This window comes from Bos indicus x Bos taurus, chromosome 28 (genome assembly GCF_003369695.1).
Source record: "Bos indicus x Bos taurus breed Angus x Brahman F1 hybrid chromosome 28, Bos_hybrid_MaternalHap_v2.0, whole genome shotgun sequence".
Lineage (NCBI taxonomy): Eukaryota > Metazoa > Chordata > Mammalia > Artiodactyla > Bovidae > Bos > Bos indicus x Bos taurus.
The window spans coordinates 30,138,787-30,164,855 of NC_040103.1; the positions used below are offsets into that span (position 1 = coordinate 30,138,787).

Below are 26,069 nucleotides of genomic sequence, written 5' to 3' on the forward strand. Positions count from 1 at the left end.
TTTACTTGGTAGGAATTTACTTAGTGGAGGTGATGGAATTTCAATTGAGCTATTTCAAATCCTAAAAGATGATGCTGTGAAAGTGCTACACTCAGTATGCCAGGAAATTTGGAAAACTCAGCAGTAGCCACAGGACTGGAAAAGGTCATTTTCATTCCAATCCCAAAGAAAGGCAATGCCAAAGAATGTTCAAACTACCGCGCAATTGCACTCATCTCACATGCTAATAAAGTAATGCTCAAAATTCTCCAAGCCAGGCTTTAGCAATACGTGAACCATGAAATTCCCGATGTTAAAGCTGGATTTAGAAAAGGCAGAGGAACCAGAGATCAAATTGCCAACATCCGCTGGGTCATCAAAAAAGCAAGAGTTCCAGAAAACATCTACTTCTGCTTTATTGACTATGTCAAAGCCTTTCATGTGTGGATCACAACAAACTCTGGAAAATTCTTCAAGAGATGGGAATACCAGAGCACCTGACCTGCCTCCTGAGAAATCTGTATGCAGATCAGGAAGCAACAGTTAGAACTGGACATGGAACAACAGACTGGTTCCAAATCAAAAAGGAGTATGTCAAGGCTGTATATTGTCACTCTGCTTATTTAACTTAAATGCAGAGTACATCATGAGAAATACTGGACTGGAAGAAACACAAGCTGGAATCAAGATTGCCGGGAGAAATACCAGTAACTTCAGATATGCATATGATACCACCCTTATGGCAGAAAGCAAAGAAGAACTGAAGAGCCTCTTGATGAAAGTGAAAGAGGAGAGTGAAAATGTTGGCTTAAAGCTCAGCATTCAGAAAACTAAGATCATGGCATCCAGTCTCATCACTTCATGGCAAATAGATGGGGAAACAGTGGAAGCAGTGACAGATTTTTATTTTTGGGGGCTCCAAAAATCATTGCAGATGGTGACTGCAGCCATGAAATTAAAAGACGCTTGCTCCTTGGAAGAAAAGTTATAAGCAACCTAGACAGCATACTAAAAAGGAGAGACGTTACTTTGCCAACAAAGATCCATCTAGTCAAGGCTATGGGTTTTCCAGTAGTCATGTATGGATGTGAAAGTTGGACTATAAAGAAAACTGAGTGCTGAAGAATTGATGCTTTTGAACTGTGGTGTTGGAGAAGACTCTTGAGAGTCCCTTGGACTGCAGGGATATCCAACTGGTCCATCCTAAAGGAAATCAGTCCTGAATATTCATTGGAAGGACTGATGTTGAAGCTGAAACTCCAATACTTTGCCCACCTGATGCAAAGAAGTGACTCATTTGAAAAGCCCCTGATGGTGGGAAAGATTGAAGGGAGGAGGAGAAGAGGACGACAGAAGATGAAATGGTTGGATGGCATCACTGACTCAATGGACGTGAGTTTGAGTAAACTCTGGGAGTTGATGATGGATAGGGAAGCTTGGAGTGCTGCAGTCCATGGGATTGCAAAGAGTTGTACATGACTGAGCAACTGAACTGAACTTGGTAGGAGATTATAGAATTAATACACAAAAATATTTTTTATACTTTTCTTTATCAGATCAGATCAGATCAGATCAGTCGCTCAGTCGTGTCTGACTCTTTGTGACCCCACGAATTGCAGCACACCAGGCCTTCCTGTCCATCACCAACTCCCGGAGTTCACTCAGACTCACGTCCATCGAGTCAGTGATGCCATCCAGCCATCTCATCCTCTGTTGTCCCCTTCTCCTCCTGCCCGCAATCCCTCCCAGCATCAGAGTCCTTTCCAATGAGTCAACTCTTCACATGAGGTGGCCAAAGTATTGGAGTTTCAGCTTTAGCATCATTCCTTCCAAAGAAATCCCAGGGCTGATCTCCTTCCGAATGGACTGGTTGGATCTCCTTGCAGTCCAAGGGACTCTCAAGAGTCTTTTCCAACACCACACTTCAAAAGCATCAATTTTTCAGCGCTCAGCCTTCTTCACAGTCCAAGTCTCACATCCATACATGACCACTGGGAAAACCATAACCTTGACTAGACTGACCTTTGTTGGCAAAGTAATGTCTCTGCTTTTGAATATGCTATCTAGGTTGGTCATAACCTTCCTTCCAAGGAGTAAGCGTCTTTTAATTTCATGGCTGCAGTCATCATCTGCAGTGATTTTGGAGCCCAGAAAAATAAAGTCTGACACTGTTTCCACTGTTTCCCCATCTATTTCCCATGAAGTGGTGGGACCGGACGCCATGATCTTTGTTTTCTGAATGTTGAGCTTTAAGCCAACTTTTTCACTCTCCACTTGCACTTTCATCAAGAGGCTTTTGAGTTCCTATTCACTTTCTGCCATAAGGGTGGTGTCATCTGCATATCTGAGATTATTGATATGTCTCCCGGCAGTCTTGATTCCAGCTTGTGTTTCTTCCAGTCCAGCGTTTCTCATGATGTACTCTGCATATAAGTTAAATAAACAGGGTGACAGTATACAGCCTTGACAAACTCCTTTTCCTATTTGGAACCAGTCTGTTGTTCCATGTCCAGTTCTAACTGTTGCTTCCTGACCTGCATACAAATTTGTCAAGAGGCAGATCAGGTGGTCTGGTATTCCCATCTCTTTCAGAATTTTCCACAGTTTATTGTGACCCACACAGTCAAAGGCTTTGGCATAGTCAATAAAGCAGAAATAGATGTTTTTCTGGAACTCTCTTGCTTTTTCTATGATCCAGCGGATGTTGGCAATTTGATCTCTGATTCCTCTGCCTTTTCTAAAACCAGCTTGAACATCAGGAAGTTCACGGTTCGCATATTGCTGAAACCTGGCTTGGAGAATTTTGAGCATTACTTTACTAGCGTGTGAGCTGAGTGCAATTGTGCCGTAGTTTGAGCATTCTTTGGCATTGCCTTTCTTTGGGATTGGAATGAAAACTGACCTTTTCAAGGTCTGTGGCCACTGCTGAGTTTTCCAAAGAACCATAAATGATAAATTGGTATTTTAGTTGCTAAGCTGTCTCTCTTTGTGACCCCATGGACTGTAGCCCAACAAGCTCCTCTGTCCATGGGATTATCCTCTCAAGAACACTAGAGTGGTTTGCTATTTCGTCCTCCAGGGGATCTTCCTGACCCAGGGATCGAATTTGTATCTCCTGCTTGGCAGGTAGGTTCTTTACCACTGAGGCACCTGGGAAACTCCAAATGATAAATTAGCAGCAACATAAACAGAATAGAACTACATACCAAGAGACTAGCACAAGTGGAGGTTCTTCCCTAGTAGCTCAGATTGTAAAGAGACTAGCACAAGTGGGGTTTATTCTAAAATGAAAGGATCATTCAGAATTAGGGAACCTTTGAATACGGTTTACCATGGTTTTTCCCTAGCTGCTTCCCAGAGGTTACTGTTATTTGCTCATCAGCTCCAGACTAGCTAAACCAATGCACCGTGCTATCTGGTGGCTGAACCACACCTTGTCAAATGAAGTCTGATTCTTTACATGTTTTTCCTTCCCCTCGAATATCATATGGGCATTCTTATATCTTTTAGTTACTCTTTTATCATAGTTAATTCTTTATGTTAAAATTCTCCTGTTTAATTTTACTGTGGTTTTAATCTTTTTAGTGAACCAAACTAATGAACCATATTAGTAGATTTTTGGAGAAATTTTATATTTTTTTTTCATAGATGGCTAAAAATGCATTTGCAAAACTCAACGTTTATTCTTCTTTTACTAACTTTTTATGAATTGAAATATAACACACATAGAAAAGTGTACAAATCACAAGTGTCCAGCTAAAGGAATTATCTGAGTAAACATACTTGGTTTAACTGCCATCCAGTTCTAGAAATAGAACTTGGCTAGCAGCCTAGAAGCACTCCTGTCCCAGCTCTTTGTTCCCAAAAGTATCCACTGTCCTGACTTACAACACAGAGATTAGCTTTGCTGTTTTTGAACTTTAAATAAATGGAATCGTACGGTGTGTATTTTTCTTTCTCATACCATTCTGGCTCATCTTTATTTGTGTGATTTATCCACATCAATTCTGGTAGTACTGCTTCATTCATTTTCTTTTCTCTGTGCTATTCCACTGTATAAATCAATCTCAATTTACTTTTGTATTCTACTGTTGATAAATATTTGTGTTGTTTCTAGTTTGGCTCTGTTATAAACAATGCTAGTGGTGAACATTCTTGTATATATCTTCTAGCGTTAACGTATACACATTTCTTTTGGAATTATGTGTAGCATTGGGTCACTGAGTATGCTTGTCTTAATTTTTACTAGATACTGACAAAAAGATTTCCAAAGTTTTGTATTTCCATTAGCAGGACTGAGAATTCCAGTTTTTCTACTGTTATTTTCAGTCTTTAAAACTTTTGTTTTAGCCAGAGGGTTGTGTAAGTAGTGGTATTTCGTTACAGTTTTAATTGTATTTCCTTGACCATAATCAATAATAAGTTGAGCATTTTCTTATTTGTTTATTTACTGTATGTGTGTATACTTGTTTGTGAACTGCTGCATGTTTAAGGTCTTTTCCCAGTTTTCATTGGGTGGTGGTTAATATTTGATTGATTCAATAGGAATTTTTTATATATTTATGTTATGGCCCTTTTTGGTTGGCAAATGCCTTCTGTGATTTTGAGACTTGCCTTTTCACTCTTTAAAGGTATCTTTTTGTGAATAAATGTTCTTCATTTTAATGTGGATACTCCCTTTTGGTGTTCTTCTCTTTTTGTGCTCTGTGATTTTGACTACAGTCAGTGTTATTTCATTCTTAAATGTTCTGTAGCATTCAGTGATAATGCTTTCTCAACTTGGAGTTTTCTTTGTGGGAATATTCCATTAAAAATAGATAAAGGACTTTTTTAGTTTTCTATTTATTCTTATGCCACCTTTGGTAAGATTTGTGTTTATAAGTATTCATACATTTTGTCTAAATAGTTAAATGTGTTGTTTATACAACCCATGTTCGTAATGTCTTCCTGTGATCTCTTAATTTGTATGTCATCTGTGGATTACAAAATGTACCCTTCTGCATTTCTGCTAATGGTTGTTTGTTGCTTCTAAGGGTTTATCAGTTTCATAAACCTTTTCAAAGAGCCAGCTTCATCTTTGTTGTTCCCCTATTTGTTTTCTGTATCTACTTATTTTACTGTTTGTTGTTTTCTTTAGGTTTAGTTTGCAGGCTTTTTGTTTGTTTGTTTTGTATTCTAGAATGGACACTTGACCATAAGAAATAATTTTTTAAAATATATGACAAAATGTTTGCCTAAAGTCAGAAGACAGTTCACGAACTGATCAAAATAATTGCCAATTAAATCGGAGTTCAAGTCCAAGTTCTTTAATATGTTAAGAGCTTCTAGAAGTCAACATGAAAAGAGCAACAATTACATATTAATAATGAGCAATGTCTGTGAGCAGATAACGGACAGAAAAGTTAATATCAGTGGCACTTAAACATACGTAAGGATGTTCATCCTCTCTCCTAAGAGGAATTCAAAGTAAATGCGTTGTGAAAATTCGTGCATAATTTATTGGCAAGGATATGGGAAATGGGTACTTGCATACTATGGTCGGATATAAATTGCCACAACCTTTTAAAGGAACAATTTATATTATTTATCAAAATTTTAAATGCCCTTTGACTTTTATGTATCCATACGTATATTTGTTCTCATATTACCTGTAAAACCAAAAAAAAAAAAAAATCCTGGAAAACATCTGTTAGTATATGTTTATTCTATAGATTAGATTGTAGCCTATGCAATGTAAAGCTGTGAAACCACTGAAGGGAGGTAGTTTGAAGGTGCTGGTTGTTATGGAACAAACTCTGTGAAAGACTGTTTGCTGAAAAATGTATCTTGTTAAAGAGTTTGAGGGTGAAGTGTGGGTTTTGTGTGTGCATAGTGAATTTCTGTATTGCCTAGCTGTGTATCCTGTGTAAGGTAAATGCTAAGTGTTTGTTATATGTCTTTGGAATTGAACTGACTTCATCTGGTATTTATTTAACACGGGAAATTCAGCATTTCTCTTAGTTATTTTGTAATTTTTCACTCATATTATAAATTCATTGAAAATAGATGATATGGACCATGTTACATGCTCTTTATGTGCTCCACGCTGCCCATCATAATACACTGAATGTTGTACAGACAGTATTTTGTGAATGCAAAATAGAATTAGTTCACAAACAAATATTCATTTCTTTTACATTTTCTGAACCTGGTCATGGTTGCATATGTGGTAGATGGATGGGACAGTCATTATTTAATTTTCATGTTACAGAAGAGTGAACTGAGCTCAAGTGAATAAATTATTTCTCTGAAACAAGGATTGGTAAAGCCTGGGGACCACACCTGTCCCTTCACCTGTTTTTGTATGATCCATAAGCTAAGAATGGTTTTTATATTTTTAATGACTGAGGGGGAATATTATATGACAGGAAGCTTTTATAAAGTTCAAATTTTAGTGTGCATAATTAAAGTTTATTAAGAATATCATAAACATTTATTTCTGTATTATCTGTGGCTGCCTTCCCGCCACTGTGGCTGACTTGAATAGTTGTGGCAGAGATTCGATGTGGCATTCTCATTGCTTCATTCACACTGTTACTTGGCACACTGCACAGCTCAGTGATGCAGCTGTGATTCAGTAGTGTTTCAAGTGTCACACGTATTTCTGTACCATAACATTTTTTTTTTTTGGTAACTGTTGCATATCCCATTATGACAAAACAAGAAAAGGAGAAAAAAGGGGACTTTGAAACTTACGGTTTTAAGGGAGTGTGGACTGTGAATTATTTTATTAAATTAGATGATAAAACATTGGGTTTATTATGTTCTATTAAAAGAATATATAATATATGTCACCCTTACCAGCCTAAGTATTACAGTATTCCAAATGCAGGAAAGCAACTCTCATAAAAATTAGAAATTTTAAAAAATTTCATCATAGCAGATTTTTTTCCCCACAAGTATAAAAAAGGTGAAAATGAGCTGGCTCTCAAAGTAAGGTTTGGAGTGGCTCATTTGTTAGCTAGGCAAAGAGAGCCAGTTACCAATGGTGAGCTTATTTAATTAAACTGTGTTTTATTGCAGTAAAGAAATGTGTTCAGAAAAAATAAATTTGTTTGATTATTAGCCTTTTGATGACAATAATTGTGTTAAGAATTGAGGACATTGGTAGCAACATCAGTAGTCAAATGTAAAAAAGGATAATGATTTTGAGTGGTTTTCCTGACTCTTGATGAGTCAACAGATGTTTACTGACACTGTTCAGTTGTGTATTCAAAGAGGCAATGCTGAGTTTCAAGTGACTGAAGAATTAATTAGTCTCCCTAAGAAGTGTTTGTAGAACAACTTCAGGCAAGATTATTTTCAATGAAGTTGACAACACTATTTCAGTGTAGTCTGAAGTAGAATCGAAAGATACGTTACAAGTGATGGTGATAAAAATACATGTGGAGCAGAAAAAAAGGTAGACTAATTTACAAAGTTTGTGAAAATGTAAAGTTTTTAAAGCCTATGGTTATTCTCTATTTTTATGATTACAGAATTGTGGAAAACGTTTGTAACTGCCATTTATTATTGAGCCAGAAATAATAGTGAACATAATTTGATCTCATAAAGAACTGGTTGTAGTTTTCGTAAGAAATTTGAGCTGTTTGACATAACCTAGCACCCATAAGTTTGATCATTGCAATTTTTTGAGCTTGCAGTCAAGATTAAAAATTTTCTAGACAGGAACACACTCCTTTTACTACTCTTGAAATATTGAATGGCTTGAACATTACCTTTTGCTTCAATCTTCATATTGCTTCTTACTGATTTAATTGATAATATTTCTAATTATGAGGCAAACCAACTCTTATATGTGAAACTTAGACCATGGTAATCATTTGACAGCAACTAAGGCAGCTTGACCTGGACAAGAGAATGGCAACCCACTCTAGTCTTCTTGCCTGGAGAATTCCTTGGACAGAGGAGCCTGGCAGGCTGTAGTCCACAAGAGTCAGACACGACTGAGCAACTAACACACACACACACACACACACACACACACACACACACACACACACACGGCAGCTTGAATCACAAGTAATGTCAATTTGCTTTATATATGTCATTCTTTCAGAAGGTAAAGCAAGGAGTGATATCTCCATTCACACACAGACAGCAAACATATTTTCCAGGCTGGAACTGTAGTTTCAACAGTATTTTTCAGACCTTGATGGAGGTGCAAAGAAGCTTCCTTATTTCAAAATCTTCTAACAGTGCGATTGAGGAGCCTCTACCTAACCTTAAGTTAGAAGTGATTGATCTATAGTGACATGCTAAAAGGCAAATACCAAGAGACTTTTGTAATAGAATTTTATAAATGCCTTATAAGTGATGAATATACTCAATTAAAATCATATGCTTGTGGATTGATATCGGTATTTGGCAGTATATCTGTGTGAAAAGACATTTTCAAAGTTGAAATATGTAAAATCTCATATAGATCAGTGTTAGCAGATGAACATTTGCAATCATTTTTGATGATGGTGAACAGTAATTTTGAACACCATTAAATGAAATGTTATTCCCCCCAAAAGAATTATGTTCTACTACTAATAGTAGACTTGAATTGCCAAAAGTTTTTTGGAAATTTGTTCTCTCTCTTATTTTATAACTACCTCAATAATACTGTTATTATGTGTTTTTCTCTTTACAGAGAAAGTTTTCTGAAGCCCCTCTCCTCCTGAAGGAAAAATATATTTCTAGTTAGAAGCCAGTTATGCATCGATTGTCCTTTATTCTCATTTTAGAGTTCTTGCCTTTAGAAAATACTAAAAATGTTCAAATTTGGGACAGTTTATTGCCTGTTAATATAATTTCAATCTTTGAAGTGTTGGAAATGAAATTCACCTGTAAATTATGTCAGTAGAGGACGTCTACGTTGTACTGAGTCCAGTGTTTTATTTTATTTATCTATTTTTGGCAGTTGACTTAAAGAACAATATGAGTACTTTCAAGTTAATAAGCTTCATGGACAGTTTTAGTTTAAATTCTGTGAGCAATACATATTTTAAGATCCCATATAACATGCCTTGATGCATTTTATAATATGTATTTTGGTAAATAATTGCTTATGAAACAGGCTTTTACATTAACAGCTTAACTTCATGCAAAAGAAAAATGCACCTTCAGGATTTTAATAGAAATTAACCCGTTTATTCCTTACAATAATCTTCTGAGAGTTTATTGTTATCTCATGAGAGTTGCCATCTTTGACCAAAGGAAATATTTGTTATCTGAACCCTTCACCCAATATATTTGTTAGCAATTACAAAGGATTATTGATAGTTACTTTCTGGTCTCTGATCCCTCTAAAATTAGTATATTCTCTTACAAGTAAGTCCTATGTATTGTATATTTGAGCACTAGTGTTTGGTTTTAAAGTTTTCTTTTATGGAGCATTTTTGTCTCTTGGTACTTTGCTTCCAAATTATAGTTTCTTTTTTCTTTTCTCTCTCTCTCTCTTTTTTAAAGTCTGTTTATATTCAATGGGATTAAAAACACACTTCCACTTTTAGAGCAGATTTATCATCTCCCCTTCAGGCTGTTCTTTAACGTGGAGCTCTTAAAATGAATATCTTAAGATATACCCCAGATGTTTTAAACTTCAGCAAACTTGCGGTTTTCTTTATTGGAATCTCTGTTTGTAGTACTCAGAAGATGAAAGAAAACATCTCCTCAGTCTCCAAACACTTTTCATACTGGTTTTAACGTCTTGTGCTGCAAAGACATGGATAAGATAAAACTTCTATTACTGATAACTTTTTAGAATCCTTCCTTTAAAATTTAATTATCAAACTGGGAATTGCATTAATAATCATGTAAAAAATAATATTGGTCTGTTGTATGTGCTTTTCAATCAACACTGTTATGTGGTTAGTTTTTGTTTTTTATAGCTGCAGCATTTAGTAGAGCTTGAGGATGTTTTGTTTCAAGTGTTTATCCAAAATGTTGGGAAGTTTGAATTTTTTTTTAATGATGTCAATCATTTAATTCTTTTTTTTTTCTTTCTAGAGGATAGCCAAATTGCATATTCTGTACAAAATCATCAACTAAAGTATTTCTCCAGTTATAAAAATAGTTGGTAACATTTATTGAGTGCTTACTGTATTCAAGGCAGTGGCATATTGCTCACGTCAGGACAAAGTAGCCATGATTTGTACAAATTGAAAGATAATAAGGGGTTAATAAATGAGTACAGTAGTGTACTACATACAAACACACACACTTTTGTCATCTTAAACATGTTGTAAAGGAAGCAAGTAGGAGCACCTTATCTGATCTCTACTGTTTATAAATAAATTTTTTTCTTACCAGGTAGCATCATATATAAATATTAACCTAAAGTTTATGTCTTACACTTAAATTTCTCTCGTAGCAATGTTCTACATTCTTATTTGTTTTAGTTCTTCTGATTTAATTTTCCTCCTCATGTCTAGGAGGTATCTGTGACATAGGCAAAATTGCTATCAATGTCAAGTTCTTCCTAAAAATATTCAAGAAAAACTTAATTTTGTTAAAATGTGTACAAATTGGCAGTCTGTACCTTCTTAAAAATTCAACACCAGCAGCAGCAAAAAGACTCTTTTAATCCTTCCATAGGTCATCCATCCACTTATCCCCCTTCTTTTTTTTGGCATGCGTGCGCGCTTGTGTGTGCCCAGTATCTGTCGGGCACTATGTTTAAATACTGCAGAATGCAAAACAGTCTCTAATACCATGCTTTACGCGTGCTGCTGCTGCTGCTGCTAAGTCGCTTCAGTCGTGTCCGACTCTGTGCGACCCCATAGACGGCAGCCCACCAGGCTCCCCCGCCCGTCCCTGGGATTCTCCAGGCAAGAACACTGGAGTGGGTTGCCATTACGCATGAGGAAACTTAATCTTGGAGAATATAAATTACTTGCCCCATCTCAGACAATTAGATGCATATGAAATTAAAGCCAGATCTGTCTATACCAGAGCCTTTACTTAAGGAATCTGTCTATCTTGATCACTTGCTATGTAAAATCCTAATTTGACCATATTGGTATCAGACTTGTCTTTTGTGTTCTTGGTAAGGAATTTCAACTATAGGTTGATATCTGCCCTCCCCACTTCTTCCTCCCTTTTAAATCTTTTCCTTTTAAATACTGATATTCCATCTGGTTCCACCCTCCGGGTTCTTCTCATTTGTCTAGGCATAGATTTCTTTGGATTTTTTTTAGCTTCTTAAGCCTATAAGAATGTGTCTTTAATCAAATTTGGGAAGTTTTAAGGTGCTATTTCTTCAAATTTTTTTCTGCACTGCATTTTTCTCTCCCTTTGATTCTTTGATAGCATAAATGCTAGATCTTCTAGTAGTATTTCATAGGTATCTGAGTATTTTCTCATTTAAAAAAAATCATTTTTCTCTCTATTGTTCAGACTGTATTGATTGGTCTTCAAGTATAGTGAGTTTTAATTTTTCTATTGAGTCCATCTACTACTGCTGCTGCTGCTGCTAAGTCGCTTCAGTCGTGTCCGACTCTGTGTGACCCCATAGACAGCAGCCCACCAGGCTTCCCGTCCCTGGGATTCTCCAGGCAAGAACACTGGAGTGGGTTGCCAATCCCTTCTCCAATGCACGAAAGTGAAAAGTGAAAGGGAAGTCGCTCAGTCCTGTCCAACTCTAGCGACCCCATGGACTGCAGCCTACCAGGCTCCTCCGTCCATGGGATTTTCTAGGCAAAAGTACTGGAGTGGGGTTGTTGAGTCCATCTAGTGAATTTTAAATTTTCACTTATTGAATGTTTATTTGATCTTCTTTATATCTTTTATTTCTTTGCTGAGTCGTTCCTTTTTTTCTAGATACTTAAAGAGTTCTAGTAGTTTTTGTTTTCTGGAGTTCTCATTTCTGGTCTCCTAGCCACAGATCTGGGGCTTTATTTTCCCAGTTCTGCCTCAGACTCAGACTTGTCTTGGGCTAAGTAATAGGAAGATACAGAGAAAATATTCTCAGCTTGAATTTATATTCAAACTTATAGTTATTTGAACAATAAATTCTTAAACTCACATATATCAAATTGTTCAGTTCTAAATGTTTACTCTTTTTTATAATTCTAATCCTCTAAATTCTCCAGTGTTTCTAGTTTATGCATTCTTTCCTTTAATTCCTTGAAAATATTATAGTTACTATAAAGTCTCTTTTCTTATTTCCAGTATTTAAATCATTTTGAAACTTCTTTATTGTTTTTTTCATTTTTAGTTGTCAATAAAATTACTTTGCCTCTTTGCATAACTATCAGTTGTTCACTGTTTGCTGTTCACTTTATATAAGAGCTGTTGACCCTTCAGATTGTGTATTCTACCAGACTGTTCACCCGTTTGTTTATGAGGCTGATGTGAAGTGAAAGGAGAGCTGATCACTGTAACAAAGTTAAGAATTAAATCTAGGTCAGAGTTGATTTTTGGTTTTAATAGACTTGGTCTACACTGCTTGCCTCTGTTTCTAGAGCTTGACTCTCTAAGATTCTTAATTTAGACCCCTGGGGTCTTTGTCTCAGCTGTGAAACAGTCCACCAGAACGTCTCTCAGAGGTTTTTAGTTTAATTCTTTAGCTTTCTTCCCAGTACATGTTCAAAATTTGACAAATATCTCAAGTAGGAGACTGACATTTGAAATATATATATATTTTCTAAAATTTGAGTATAGTTGATCTACAATGTTAGGTTAGTTTCACCTATGCAGAGCAGTGATTTATACATATATTCTTTCCCAAATTCTTTTCTATTATAGGTTATTACAAAATGTTGAGTATAGTTCCCTGTGCTATACAGTAGGGCTTTTTGTTAGTTATCTATTATATATGTAATAGTTTATATATGATAATACCAACCTCCTAATTTATCCCCTCTCCCCTTTCCCTTTTGGTAACCCTAAATTTGTTTTCTGCGTCTGTGAGTCTATTTCTGTTTTGTAAATAAGTTCATTTGTATCTTTTTTTTTAGATTTCTTATAAAAGAATAGCATATGATATTTGTCCATCTGGCATACTTCACTTAGTATGATAATCTTTAGGTATATCCATGTTACTGCAAATAACCTTATTTCATTCTTTTTCATGGCTGTGTAATATTCCATTGTGTATTATATATAACCTTTTTTAATAAAAGTTTTCTCCAGAATTATGCCCAGGAATGGGATTGTAGTATTGTATGGTAACTCTATTTTGAGTTTTTTCAGGAACTTCCATGCTGTTCTCCATAATGGCTGTACCGGTTTACATTAGGAAACTGATATTTTGTTTTAGACTCTTAAGTTTCCAATTTTATCACTTTAGTACTATGTAATGAATAAAATTATCCAACTTTTTTTTTTTAATCCCCCTCCCTTCCACCCCCATACCATTGTTCTGCTAAACCCAAAGTTTGAATTTTCAGCTTCGAGATAGAACCAGGATAGCCACACATCCTCTCCTGCTTCCCAGTAGAAGAGTGTCTATCTTTAGTTTTTATTCTCCCCTCTTCCTGTGGAGTTCATTTCTTGCCTAACATATTTTTAGTTCCTTTGCTCTTGGCCTTTGTTTTGTAAGCACGGCCAGACTGGGCAGACTTTCTGGTTTTCAGGTGATTTTGGTTAACCTCCTTAGTTTGCATTTCATTTTCAGAATTCAGCAAATGTGTTATGGGACAAACCAGCTCTATGTTTGTGGTTCCTGAATTGTCAAATTTTGTCTCTCTGGCCTAAAGCTTGTGAGTACAAATTTGGACAGGTCAGACAAACAGCTGCTGGTTCTGGCCAACTCTAAACAGTTCTCACCTCCATAGAAATTTATTCATTTGGTGATTGTTGCTTCCAAAGATCTCTTGTACCTTTAGTGATTTATAATATGTATGACTTTACTAGTTGTCAGTAGAAATGCTATTTATGACTCAGAATCAAAATTTCTATGTGTTATGTTTTGATAAGAAATCTGAATGTTTGAGTGTTTCTGATAAATGACACTTTTTATAGTTGGATAGAGAAAAATGATTAATTTGTTGCTTAAATACTGTCCATATCCATATCTGTTACATATGTTTATGAAGTGTTTGTATTAAAGAAACTAAGGCCCCATTATAAACCATGTATTCTGTGATAGAAATAACAAAGCAGTAATGGATGAAAAAGAGTATTTTGTGTTTTGGAACTTTCTGTGGACATATGGGTGATACTCTTAAGTTTATCAGGAGACTGTTTGTCTCATTTCGAGAAACACTATCTTACAGTATTTCTCTTTTTCTTATATATGACTTTTTCTTGCATAGTTTAAAAGTAAATGTCAAACAGTTTTACTATTTAATGAAACTTGTACATTGGTTTAGTGAAGTTTCCTTGTATATTTTTATAAGGAGGGGATACATAATGTGTATGCTGTGCATCTGTATTTAGGAATAATTCATTTTATCTTAATCATCTTCTATACAAAGTACTTTTCAACAGTTATTTCTCGTGCAGACATCTTCATTCATCTTCAGAGTTATAAATGGAAATAATTAAAACTTTTAAACGTTTTAGAATTGAATAAAGACTTACCTAAGCAATGCATGCTTAAAACTGCTTTCTTATCAAGGAAAATAAAATTAGAGGTTAGAGAAATACCTTTAAATTACGATCCTCATGAGCTAACTTAACCCTGGTTTTGAATGACTGTTACTTTTTCCATCTTTTAAAAATATGCTTAAATATAAACACATGTGGGAAATGTTCTTTTGGCTTTTATCAAACTGACATTTAAGTGAATTTTTTTGAACCTCACTAAACATTTGTGGTAAAAGATTTCAAAGCTTTGAATCTTTCTACTGGCCTATGGATTTTTCCCCACTGTGTTATTCTATTAACATTTGGTCTTAATAAGTATAACCTGTTTAGAATTAGTGATGTTTTTTCATTTATTATTTGTTTAGATGAGAAGTTTAGGAAAGGAACTTCATCAGAACCCTACTTGGCAGTTATGAATGCTTTCTTAAGGAAGTTAAATATTTTGAGTTTTACTATAAAGATTTTACATGTATCTTATCCTTCATATGTCTTCTTTATGAAGTTTTCGAAATTTTTAATGTTTGGTTTCTATGCTGTGATGTTAGCACAATCTGAGGTCTTCTTTATCTTCTGAGCTCACTCTTTTTCCTTCCAAGACTGGGATAAAAGAGACTTTACTTTAGTTGCTGTGAAAGTGGGAAGCAATTGCCCTAAGATAGAACTAGAAATTATAAAGGATGGTTTTGTGGACATTTTCCTGTTGATATTTCTTTTATTTTACTTACAAGAACTTTTTTAAGGAGGTTTAAGAATGATTGATCCTAAGTTATAGGGTATATGTGAAATTTTCCTTATGATTTCAAGATGCATGCAGAAAATCCTTCTAAAGAGTCATAAAAATAAAAAGAATGATAAGGAAAAAAAAAAAAACAACAACAGGAGAGAAGAAATTAAGTTACAGAAATAGCTCCTTAAATGTTAATGTGTAATTTTTCTGTTCTTAGGTTCAAGCCAGTAAGGTGTATTTTATTCTAAATTATCTTATTTTTACTTTATATGCTTTTAATGTTTTCTTAATTTTTGGATGGATCTCTTAGTCCTGAGTCTGCCACTTACTAAGAGAAATTAATCAAAAATCATTTAACTGGACTTGGAGGATAATGAAAGTGAATTTCCTTGGTCTTCTTAAAACAAGGCACGTAAATAGAATCACATAACCTGCAATTCAGAATTGCTAGACGACAGATCATACTAAGAATTGAAATTTCTTGTAAATACTGGAAGAAACATCAGGTTCCAATAGAGCTCTAACTACTCCTGTATATCTTTACCTCTGGAGAAAAAGGTTGGAGGGTGGAGGACCTTAAAGAGCCTATTAAAAAGAAGGGAAAGATGTGGAGAACAGAGTTCAAGAGCAGATGCAGTCAATCCTGAAAAGTATATACTTCTCAGAGTTAATATTTATAATAAATGCTGATGAGTATTTTTATAACAATATCTTTGAAATGGTGGGTCAGTTAATGTTTAAGTCAGAAATGCTAAACAACGCTTTAGCATCCTTAGTCACTAGCCTCACAATGACATATTCAGACTGAGTATAGGTTTCCAAACTTGTCAGGGATTAATGTTATGTAATATGAAAAATATCTAGATTGGTAAATCACTTTTTTCAGGAATGTCAGGAAATAAGTTCATATTTCTAAAGTTTTTCTTTAAAAGTCTCACATTTGTGTCTTTCCCATTTGTCTTACCAGTTTACATCGCTGGTAGGGTAATTTATTTAGGGTTAAAAAAGAGGTTTATTTGAAAGAAATTTCTTAACCTAAAAACTGAGTAAAGATAGGAATTAAAAATGCCCTACATTCTAAAACTTTCTTTGAATCTTAAAAATTTGAACTAGATTATATTTGAGCCCCAGATTATAAGGGATAAAACTTAGTTTATCATTCATATCCTTATGTGTGAATCACTGTCAGTGGAATTAAGAGTCTTATGATTGTTTTTTCTAAGGTTTAGTGTATATATACATTGTTTTATTATCATCCTCCGATAAATACTATTCTCCTTAACCTTTACACTCCTGATTTTTACTTTTGTGTGGTTGTTATTCTTTATTCTTGAGTGCTTAACTTTCTCAGTTAGACTCTGCTTGTGTTTATTTCTTAAAACTCATTGAAAAATCATTTAGTGTTTGTTCCTCATTCCGACTTTGTAAAGTGGATACTAGTTGGAAATTTTATGAAATGAACAGTTTAGTATAATAATAAGCAGCAAAATCTAGATACTGTCTTAAAGGTAGCACCATATTTCTCTTCCATTAAACTTTTCAGTTGTTGACTTCTCCATAGTCTTATCTGACCGTGTTGTAGTTGTTGTTTTTCAGTCACTCAGTTATTTCTGACTCTTTGTGACCCCACGGACTACAGCACGCCAGGCTTCCCTGTCCTTCATCATCTTCCAGAGCTTTCTCAACCATAGGTCCGTTGAGTTAGTGATGCCATCTAGCCATCTCATCCTCTGTCATTCCCTTCTCCTGCCTTCAATCTTTCCCAGCATCAGGGTCTTTTCTAATGAGTTGGCTCATCACATCAGGTGGCCAAAGTATTGGACTTTTAGCTTCAACATCAGTCCTTCCAGTGAATATTCAGGACTGATTTTTTTTAGGATTGACTGGTTGGATCGCCTTGCAGTCCAAGGGACTTTGAAGAGTCTTCTCCAACACCACAGTTCAGAAGCATCAATTGTTCGATGCTCAGCCTTCTTTATGGTCCAACTCTCACATCCGTTCGTGACTACTGGAAAAACCATAGCTTTGACTAGATGGACTTTTATTGGCAAAGTAATGTCTCTGGTTTTTAATATGCTGTCTAGGTTGGTCATAGCTTTTCTTCCTAGGAGCAAGCGTCTTTTAATTTCATAGCTTTAGTCATCCTCTGCAGTGATTTTGGAGCCCAAGAAAATAAAGTCTCTCACTGTTTCTATTGTTTCCCCATCTATTTGCCATGAAGTGATGGGACTGGATGCCATGATCTTCTTTTTTTGAATGTTGAGCTCTGAGCCAACTTTTTCACTCTCTTCTTTCACCTTCATCAAAAGGCTCTTTAGTTCCTCTTCACTGTCTGCCATAAGGGTGGTGTCATCTGTGTCTGAGGTTATTGATATTTCTCAGGGCAATCGTGGCAGCTCTGCTAGCCATGTTGTAGTTAATATAGTAATCACTGTTTTTGAAAAGGTGAATCTCTTTGTAGTATACTCTCCTACATTCTTTTCCATTAATACTTGGCTTGACCTCAATGCCAAAAGAGCTTTTATGCTAAAGGATGAATTATGTTTGGTTGACTATGTTTACTTTGGTCATTTAGTCATTGCCCAGCTGTTCCAAAATTAGAAGCTCTTTGCTCCTGCTAGTAGCATGCTTATGATCATCAGTATTATTTTTATCAGAAGTCTCTGTTATCTTTTAATAGACTTAAAATTTTCATGGTTGATCATTTTCTTATGATAACTTTTCTGTGCGTATTACCACTCTGAGGTATGGTTTAATATTAAACCAGGATTAAAAGACTAGTATTTAGTCACATCTCTGCCTGCCATGTTAGTATTTGAAGTCTTCTATTGTTTTTTTGCTTTTCTTCTCAAAAACAAAGCATATATATATAGATAGCATATTTATGAAGTATTTAATAATATGTGATATGAGAGCTGAGAGTGTTACTGAAAATTTAAGTTCTCCTGTACACCATCAGCTTAATACTGTACACAAGTATTAAAATTCTTTAGCAGTATATGGTATATTGCATTCTTCTTTTTTCCATAAGGTTAGTCTTTGAGAAATTCTGAATTATATCCCAGTGACATCAATTTTTATTTAAAATTTTCTTTAATGAAAATAGTTTCATTATGACATGGATCAGCTGTTAGTTTCAATTCTGTTTTTTATTGAGGTGTTTGATACACTCACTGCATTCAGACAAAGAAGCTCAGAGAAAGGAAAAAGTAAGAATGTATCTATAAAGTACAGAAATAGACACATCACTCCCTATAGAAAAAAAAAAATCACATTCTGAAATATATTGAAGTTCTCCATCAAAAGTAAAGGTATCATAAACTCTGTTATTTCTAAATAACCTAGAAAATATTTAGGGTTTTTGTATAATTGATTATTTCCCTATACAATTTTAATCATGGTTTTGAGGCTTATTAATATTTTAGCTTAACTTTTTTGTTCTTTCATTAAAGATATACAGTCCTTCTTTTCCTGGCATTTTCCACTGAGTGCATTTATAGTTTTGTCATAGACAATGTGGAACATTCATATAAAATCAGGAGATTTTGTATCAACTAGAAAATTGTGTAGAGAAGATGTGCCCAATCCATGCAAGAGATGAAAGAAAATAAATTTTTCCTCCGTGCAGTTAGTTCCCTAAACAGAAATCTTTCTAGGTTTGATAATCACATACTTAGGAGTTCCCTTTTTTCCATATGATTTTTCTTCTTTCTTGTATTTCCTTTCTTAACACCATCCAACTGGTAATCCAAAGTAGAAGTCTCAGGATTGTTTTCCCTCTCACACATCTTTTACTTCCAGTTATTTATCACATGTGATGTCTTCAACTTTGGAAATGATTCCTTAGCTTGATCACTTCCCTCTAGCCCCTTGTCTCAGCATCGGACTTACGAACTTTTCCAAAGGCTTGCAATGTGCCTGTCTCTCTTTCTCTCTCACTCTTTGTTCTTTTTTTTTTTTTGCCCTCAAAAGATGTGATTTTCCCCCTCCACTCTTTTTAAAAAATATTTTGTTTATTTGGCTGTGCAGTTGTGTGTGGGGTCTAGTTCCCTGAGCCAGGGATTGAATCTAGGCCCCCTGCATTGAGAGTGTGGAGTCTTAGCCACTGGATCCCCAGGAAAGTCCCAGTCTGCCTCCCTTTAATCTACCTTGTTCTTGGAGGAGTGCTATTATCATTTAAAAATAAAATCTACCTTTCACACTATCAGTAAATAGATTTTAATAATTCCTAGTTGCCTACTGACTAGTACTGAAGCTTATTAGTCTGGCAGAGAGAGTTCGCTTCTGTCAGTTTTTACTACTTTGATTTTTACCTACATTTTAGTCTTTGTATAACTTATTTCCCTGAATATGTTAGCGTTTTGTTTTATCCTTAGCCCTGAATATTTTTTCTCCCATATCTGTCAAATTCCACTTCAGATGTTACTCTTCCCCTGCCTCTTTCATTCAGAACCACTCACTTCTCTGCTCTGTGCTTTGATTTGTATATAGTTCTATTTGTATTGTTGTATGGAAAAACTGCTATTTTCTTCCATTATAAGATGAAGTAGATTTTTAAATGTTTTTATTACGAACAGTTTCTATGCTTATTACACAATAAAAAAAAGTATATAAGGTCTGTAATTGCTTCTACTTTGGAGTAAACCACTCTTAACACCTTGGTTGTAATCTTCTAGGTCCTTTTTAGTACACATATATATTGGGTAATTTTGCTTGCAGGATACACATACATATTGTAATTTTCTTGGGTTATATTGTACATATATTTTGGTTACTTAATATTTCTCAATTGAAATATATGGAAAGTGTCAGTAGTATAAGTCTACTTTGAAGAAGTAGACTGAATGTTGAAGAATGTTCAACTATTTAGTAGAATCAGTGCAAGGAGATCCAACCAGTCCATCCTAAAGGAGATCAGTCCTGGGTGTTCATTGGAAGGACTGATGCTGAAGCTGAAACTCCAATACTTTGGCTACCTCATGTGAAGAGTTGACTCATTGGAAAAGACCCTGATGCTGGGAGGGATTGGGGGCAGGAGGAGAAGGGGACCACAGAAGATGAGATGGTTGGATGGCATCACTGACTCGATGGACATGAGTTTGGGTGAACTCCGGGAGTTGGTGGTGGACAGGGAGGCCTGGCGTGCTGTGATTCATGGGGTCGCAAAGAGTCGGACATGACTGAGTGACTGAACTGAATTGAACTGAGAATCAGTGCGTACACACAGTAAAAAATCAAAATGAAAAATTAAACATTTTGAAATGGATGTACCTTGTCTATCAGAATTCATCAGGATTTATCAGACCAAAATTTGAAATACTGCATACTGTAGCATGTAGGTATTTGTTGAAAAGAAATTGAAAAAAATAGGAGCTAATAGTAGTACCCATGTTATAAACTTGTATTGAGCATTTAAAAAAATGATTTGGGTAAAATTTTAAAACAGTTGATTCTGGCATGTAGTAAATATTACATAAGTGTTAGCTATGGAAACTAACCCTAGAACCTCAGAGGGTTCTAAGATCCTGTATGTTCAATAAATAAAACATGTTTCTTTGTTTCAGATATCTCAGTGCTTTTCATATGCTGATATACAATATGAATCTTCAAGATGAGAATAGAATACACAATTTCCTATGCTTATTTGGTCTTGTAATCCTTTTTCTCTAGAGCATCTTGAAAAGCTGGTATTCTTTTTAAACCATAATAGTCTAGAAGGTAGCCGCTAGCCTTGAGGCTATAGATGTTCAAGTGTAAGTTAATAAAGTTAAATGAAATTTAAATTTTTATTTGAAATAAAACATCAGTCACACTGCCTACCTTCCAAGCATGCAGTAGCTAGCTAGTGGCTGCCAGACTGGATGCACAGATACAGAACTTTTCACTATGAACAGAAAGCTCCTTTGGATTGTGCTGGGGGAATTGATAACAAAAACAAAGTAAACAGTACAGATTGTTGTTGGTCTACTGTGGTTTTAGTGTCTGTACTAAGTCTACCCCCCAGTTATTACCAAAATATTACATCTGATTCTTTGTTGTTGGAAGGAAGAAATTAATGATGGAGCAGGTAAGACATAACTTAAGGAAAGATTCTTGAGAGAGTGAGAAAGGATGGTGTTGCTGTAGCAACAACAAACTGGGGTGGCCTTCAACAGAAATTTATTCTCTTAAAGTTCTTGGGAAGCAGAAGTCTGAAATCAAGGTGTTAGCATAGTTGTACTCCTTCTGAAGTGGAGAATCTTTGTCTCTTCCAACTTTTCATGGATGCTGGCATTCCTTGGCTCTTGGCCACATTTGTCCAATCTCTGTCTCCATCCTCACCTCTGTCTTCTCTTTTGTCCATTGTAAGAAGAACTGGCATTGGGGTCTGAGACTTAGCTGAGTAATTCAAGAGGGAGGATTTTACCTCCTCAAGATCCCCAAATCTTTACTTCCTGCAAGACCCCCCACTTTTTTTTTTTCCAAATAAGGTTACATTCACAGGTTCTGATATTTAGATAAATTGGCTTTTGAAAGTGGAATGACCTCAGACAGATAGAGCAATTAATCACTTAATGTTTATTTTGTCCACTGATTCTTCCTTTCTCTTCCAATCTCCAGTATCATTCTTAGCTGATATATAGTTTAGAAAGTAATTCGAAGAGAACATTTCCTAGACTACCACAACTCCCACGTATCTGCATCTGGGACTATGTACTTTTTCTTCTGTCCTGTAAGTATTCAGTTCAGTTCAGTTCAGTTCAGTCACTCAGTCGTGTCTGACTCTTTGCGACCCCATGAATTGCAGCACTCCAGGCCTCCCTGTCCGTCACCAACTCCTGGAGTTTACTCAAACTCATGTCCATCGAGTCGGTGATGCCATCCAGCCATCTCATCCTCTGTCGTCCCTTCTCTTCCTGCCCCCAGTCCCTCCCAGCATCAGGGTCTTTTCCAGTGAGTCAACTCTTCACATGAGGTGGCCAAAGTATTGGAGTTTCAGCTTTAGCATCAGTCCTTCCAATAGATTAGTATTATTCCATTCAGTTCAGTTGCTCAGTCACGTCCAACTCTTTGCAACCCTGTGGACTACAGCACGCCAGGCTTCCCTGTCCATTACCGACTCCCGGAGCTTGCTCAAACTTATGTCCATTGAGTTGGTGATGCCATCCAACCATCTCATCCTTTGACTTCCCCTTCTCCTCCTGCCTTCAATCTTACCCAGCATCAGGGTCTTTTCCAGTGAGTTGGTTCTTTGCATCAGGTGGCTGACTATTGGAGCTTAACCTCTAGTTTCCAGTGAGTATTCAGGGTTGATTTCCTTTAGGATTGATTGGTTTGATCTCCTTGCAGTCCAAGGGACCTCAAGAGTCTTCTCCAACACCACAGTTCAAAAGCATTAATTCTTTGGTGCTCAGCCTTCTTTATGGTTCAACTCTCACATCCATACATGACTACTGAAAAAACCATAACTTTGACTAGATTGAATTTTGTCTTTAAAGTAATGTCTCTGCTTTTTAATATGCTGTCTAGGTTGGTCACAGCTTTTCTTCCCAGGAGTAAGCATCTTTTAATTTCATGGCTGCAGTCACCATCTGCTGTGCTTTTGTGGCCCCCCAAAATAAAGTCTCTCACTATTTGCATTGTCTCTCTGTCTATTTGCCATGAAGTGATGGGACCCAATGCCATGATCCTTGTTTTCTGAATGTTGAGTTTTAAGCAGGCCTTTTCACTCTCCTGTTTCACTTTCATCAAGAGGTTCTTTAGTTTCTCTTCACTTTCTACCATAAGGGTGGTGTCATCTGCATATCTGAGGTTATTGATATTTCTCTTTGCAGTCTTGATTTCAGCTTGTGCTTCATCCAGCCGGCATTTCACATGATGAAGTCTCCATATAAGTTATATAATCAAGGTGACACTATACAGCCTTGATGTACTCCTTTCCCTATTTGGAACCACTCTGTTCCATGTCCAGTTCTAACTGTTGCCTCTTGGCCTCCATACAGATTTCTCAGGAGGCAGGTCAAAAAGATAAGGTAAGGTGAAGTCACTCAGTCGTGTCTGACTCTTTGCGACCCCACGGACTGTAGCCTACCAGGCTCTTCCATCCATAGAATTTTCCAGGCAAGAGTACTGGAGTGGGTTGCCAGTTCCTTCTCCAGAGGATCTTCCCGACCCAGGGATTGAACGCAGGTCTCCCTCATTGTAGGCAGACACTTTACCATCTGAGCCACCAGGGAAGTCAGGAGACAGGTCAAGTGGTCTGGTATTCCCACATCTAAGAATTTTCCACAGTTTGTTGTCATCCATAGAGTCAAAGACTTTAGTGTAGTCAGTGAAGCAGAAGTAGATATTTTTCTGGAATTCTCTTGCAGTTTCTATGATCCAGTGGATGTTGGCAATTGATAATCTGGTTTCTCTGCCTTTTCTACATCCATCTTGAACATCTGGAAATTCCTAGTTCACATACTGCTGAAGCCTCGCTTGGAGAATTTTCAGCATTACTTTGCTGGGGTGTGAGATGAGTGCACTTGTACAGTTGTTTGGATATTCTTTGGCGTTGCCTTTCTTTGGGATTGGAATGAAAACTGACTTTTTCCAGTCCTGAGGCCACTGCTGAGTTTTCCAAATTTTCTGGCATTTTGACTGCAGCACTTTAACACCATCATCTTTTAGGATTTGAAATAGCTTAGCTGGAATTCTGTCACCTCCACTAGCTTTGTTTGTAATGATGCTTCCTAAGGCCCACTTGACTTGGCACTCCAGGATGTCTGGCTCTAGATCAGTGAGCACACTATTGTACTTATCTGGGTCTTTAAGATTGTTTTTTGTAAGTTCTTCTTAGAGGTATACAGGTACTGTTGTGAAAACTTTCTAGTGTGTGCTCCTCACGTCTGGCTCCTGTGACCACCAGCCTCCTCTCTCCATGGAATTTCCCAGGCTAGAATACTGGAGTGAGTTGCCATTTCTTACCCTATAGGTAAGAAATCCCTTCCTCACCCAGGGATCGAACATGCATCTCCTGTGTCTCCTGCATTGTCAGGTGGATTCTTTACCACCGAGCCACCTTGTCCACAGTTTGGGCTTTGCCAGTTGTGTTTATTGACATCTCAGGGTTTTATAGATGGGATTTGAAGGCAATTGGAAGTATAGAAGTGGGTATAGTAACTCTGTTTTCCCTATTCCTAATGTAACCATCTCTGTATTTATCCCTTTTTGCATTTTGAAGTTGTGTGAAAGGTTTCATTTGAGTAAAAAACCTCCTTCTGAGCTTAAAATTTTAAAGTTGTGAAAATAGCACTAGGACCGGTATCTTTCCTGAATACTGTATTCATATCCCAGTCTCTCTTCTTTGATCTTCTGTAACCCTTGCTGTCTGTATTGCATACATTTTGTTTGTGGATAACTTGATATTTTTAAATTTTCTCTTTTTTCATGCATATTCATCCTTGTCCCTCCAAAACATATAAATCCTTTAAAATAAAGTTTATGCCTATGCCCTTTGGTTATCTCCCACAGCATCCAACATGTTAGAAATGTGTAGTAGGGAATATTGACTTGTCATCTAGATTATTAAACACCATGTAATTTGAGACATTTTAATCAGTTTACTTAGCCCTTTGAGTGTAATACTAGGGATTTACATGCATTACCTTGTATGAAAAGTACTATGTGTAGTTAGTATATATATCTTCCTTTATCAGATGCCAAAGTAATGAAGTATGAAAGCTTTAGATCATCTCTCTCTTCCTGTCTATTTGGCAGATACAGAAACTGTCACCAAGCAACTTTCCTAAGAATCATGCAACTCCATGTAGTTTTGTAATTCTTTAAGTTTTAAAACAGTAGCCTTTATGATATTTAAAAATTTTGAACTTATTAGAGCATACATTTGTAAGAATTTTAGAGTTCATTTAAAGTAGGAAAATATTCATTGCTTATAAATATTTAATAACTTACAAATTCTTATTTTTACCTTGTTTTTAATGTCTAATTATGGTCACCCTATGTATTTTAAAGTCTCATAATTGTACACTTGTGGAAAACAATTTGTTAAGTATGGAAATTTAGGAAAGTTGTTTTCATATAGCATTTTAATTCATTTATTCAACATAATTATGTAATTCAAAAATTTCACTAAATGTAATTTAATGAGCTTCTAATCAGAAAAATTTGCATTGTGACAACTGACAAATGCTAACTTTTTTCTACTGTGATTTCCTTCTAGGTTTGATGAACTTGTAAAAAAATTCAAAGTTGAATATCATGCTGGTGGCTCTACCCAGAATTCAATTAAAGTGGCCCAGGTTAGTTGATTATTTTAAAGGTGGTAAAAGAAATTAGCTTAAAATGATTTGATACTTTTGGTCATTGTCCATAAGTATTTTAATCTATATGTTTGCTATAGAATATTTTTGTTGGTTTTAAATGTTTATTGTTTGTATATATTTCTTAATTACTTGTGGAATCCTTTGGTTATATTTTATCATGTTTCATGTTATTGATTTGTAGAAGTTCTGCATATTTTATAAATAGTATTCCTTTTTTGGAATTGGAAGTATTTTTTATTTGTCATTTATACTTTAATGACTTTTCACATCTTTTACTCTGCCAAAGTTCTTAGTTTTTTTTAATATAATTAAACTTGATGGCTTTCTTATAGTTCTTAGAATGGATGTTCTTATGGATACTGTAAGTTTTCTTGTAGTATATATAAATACATATATATCTATATATTTGTGTATATTTATGTATAAGTTTATGCATCTGTGTCTGTATCTATATACATCTTCCAGTGGGTAACTGGACAAACTTATTTTGACACGTA

General features: G+C 35.7%; 1 protein-coding gene across 5 annotated transcripts in view; it reads left to right on the forward strand.

Moving 5' to 3' along the window:
• ADK (adenosine kinase) overlaps nt 1-26,069 on the forward strand; it is a 543,710-nt gene that overhangs the window by 151,239 nt on the left and 366,402 nt on the right. For all 5 annotated transcript variants that reach the window (XM_027530299.1, XM_027530300.1, XM_027530304.1 and 2 more), the window contains exon 4: nt 25,470-25,548. In XM_027530299.1, coding sequence (XP_027386100.1) covers nt 25,470-25,548 — 79 coding nt within the window. The remainder of the gene's footprint in view (nt 1-25,469; nt 25,549-26,069) is intronic.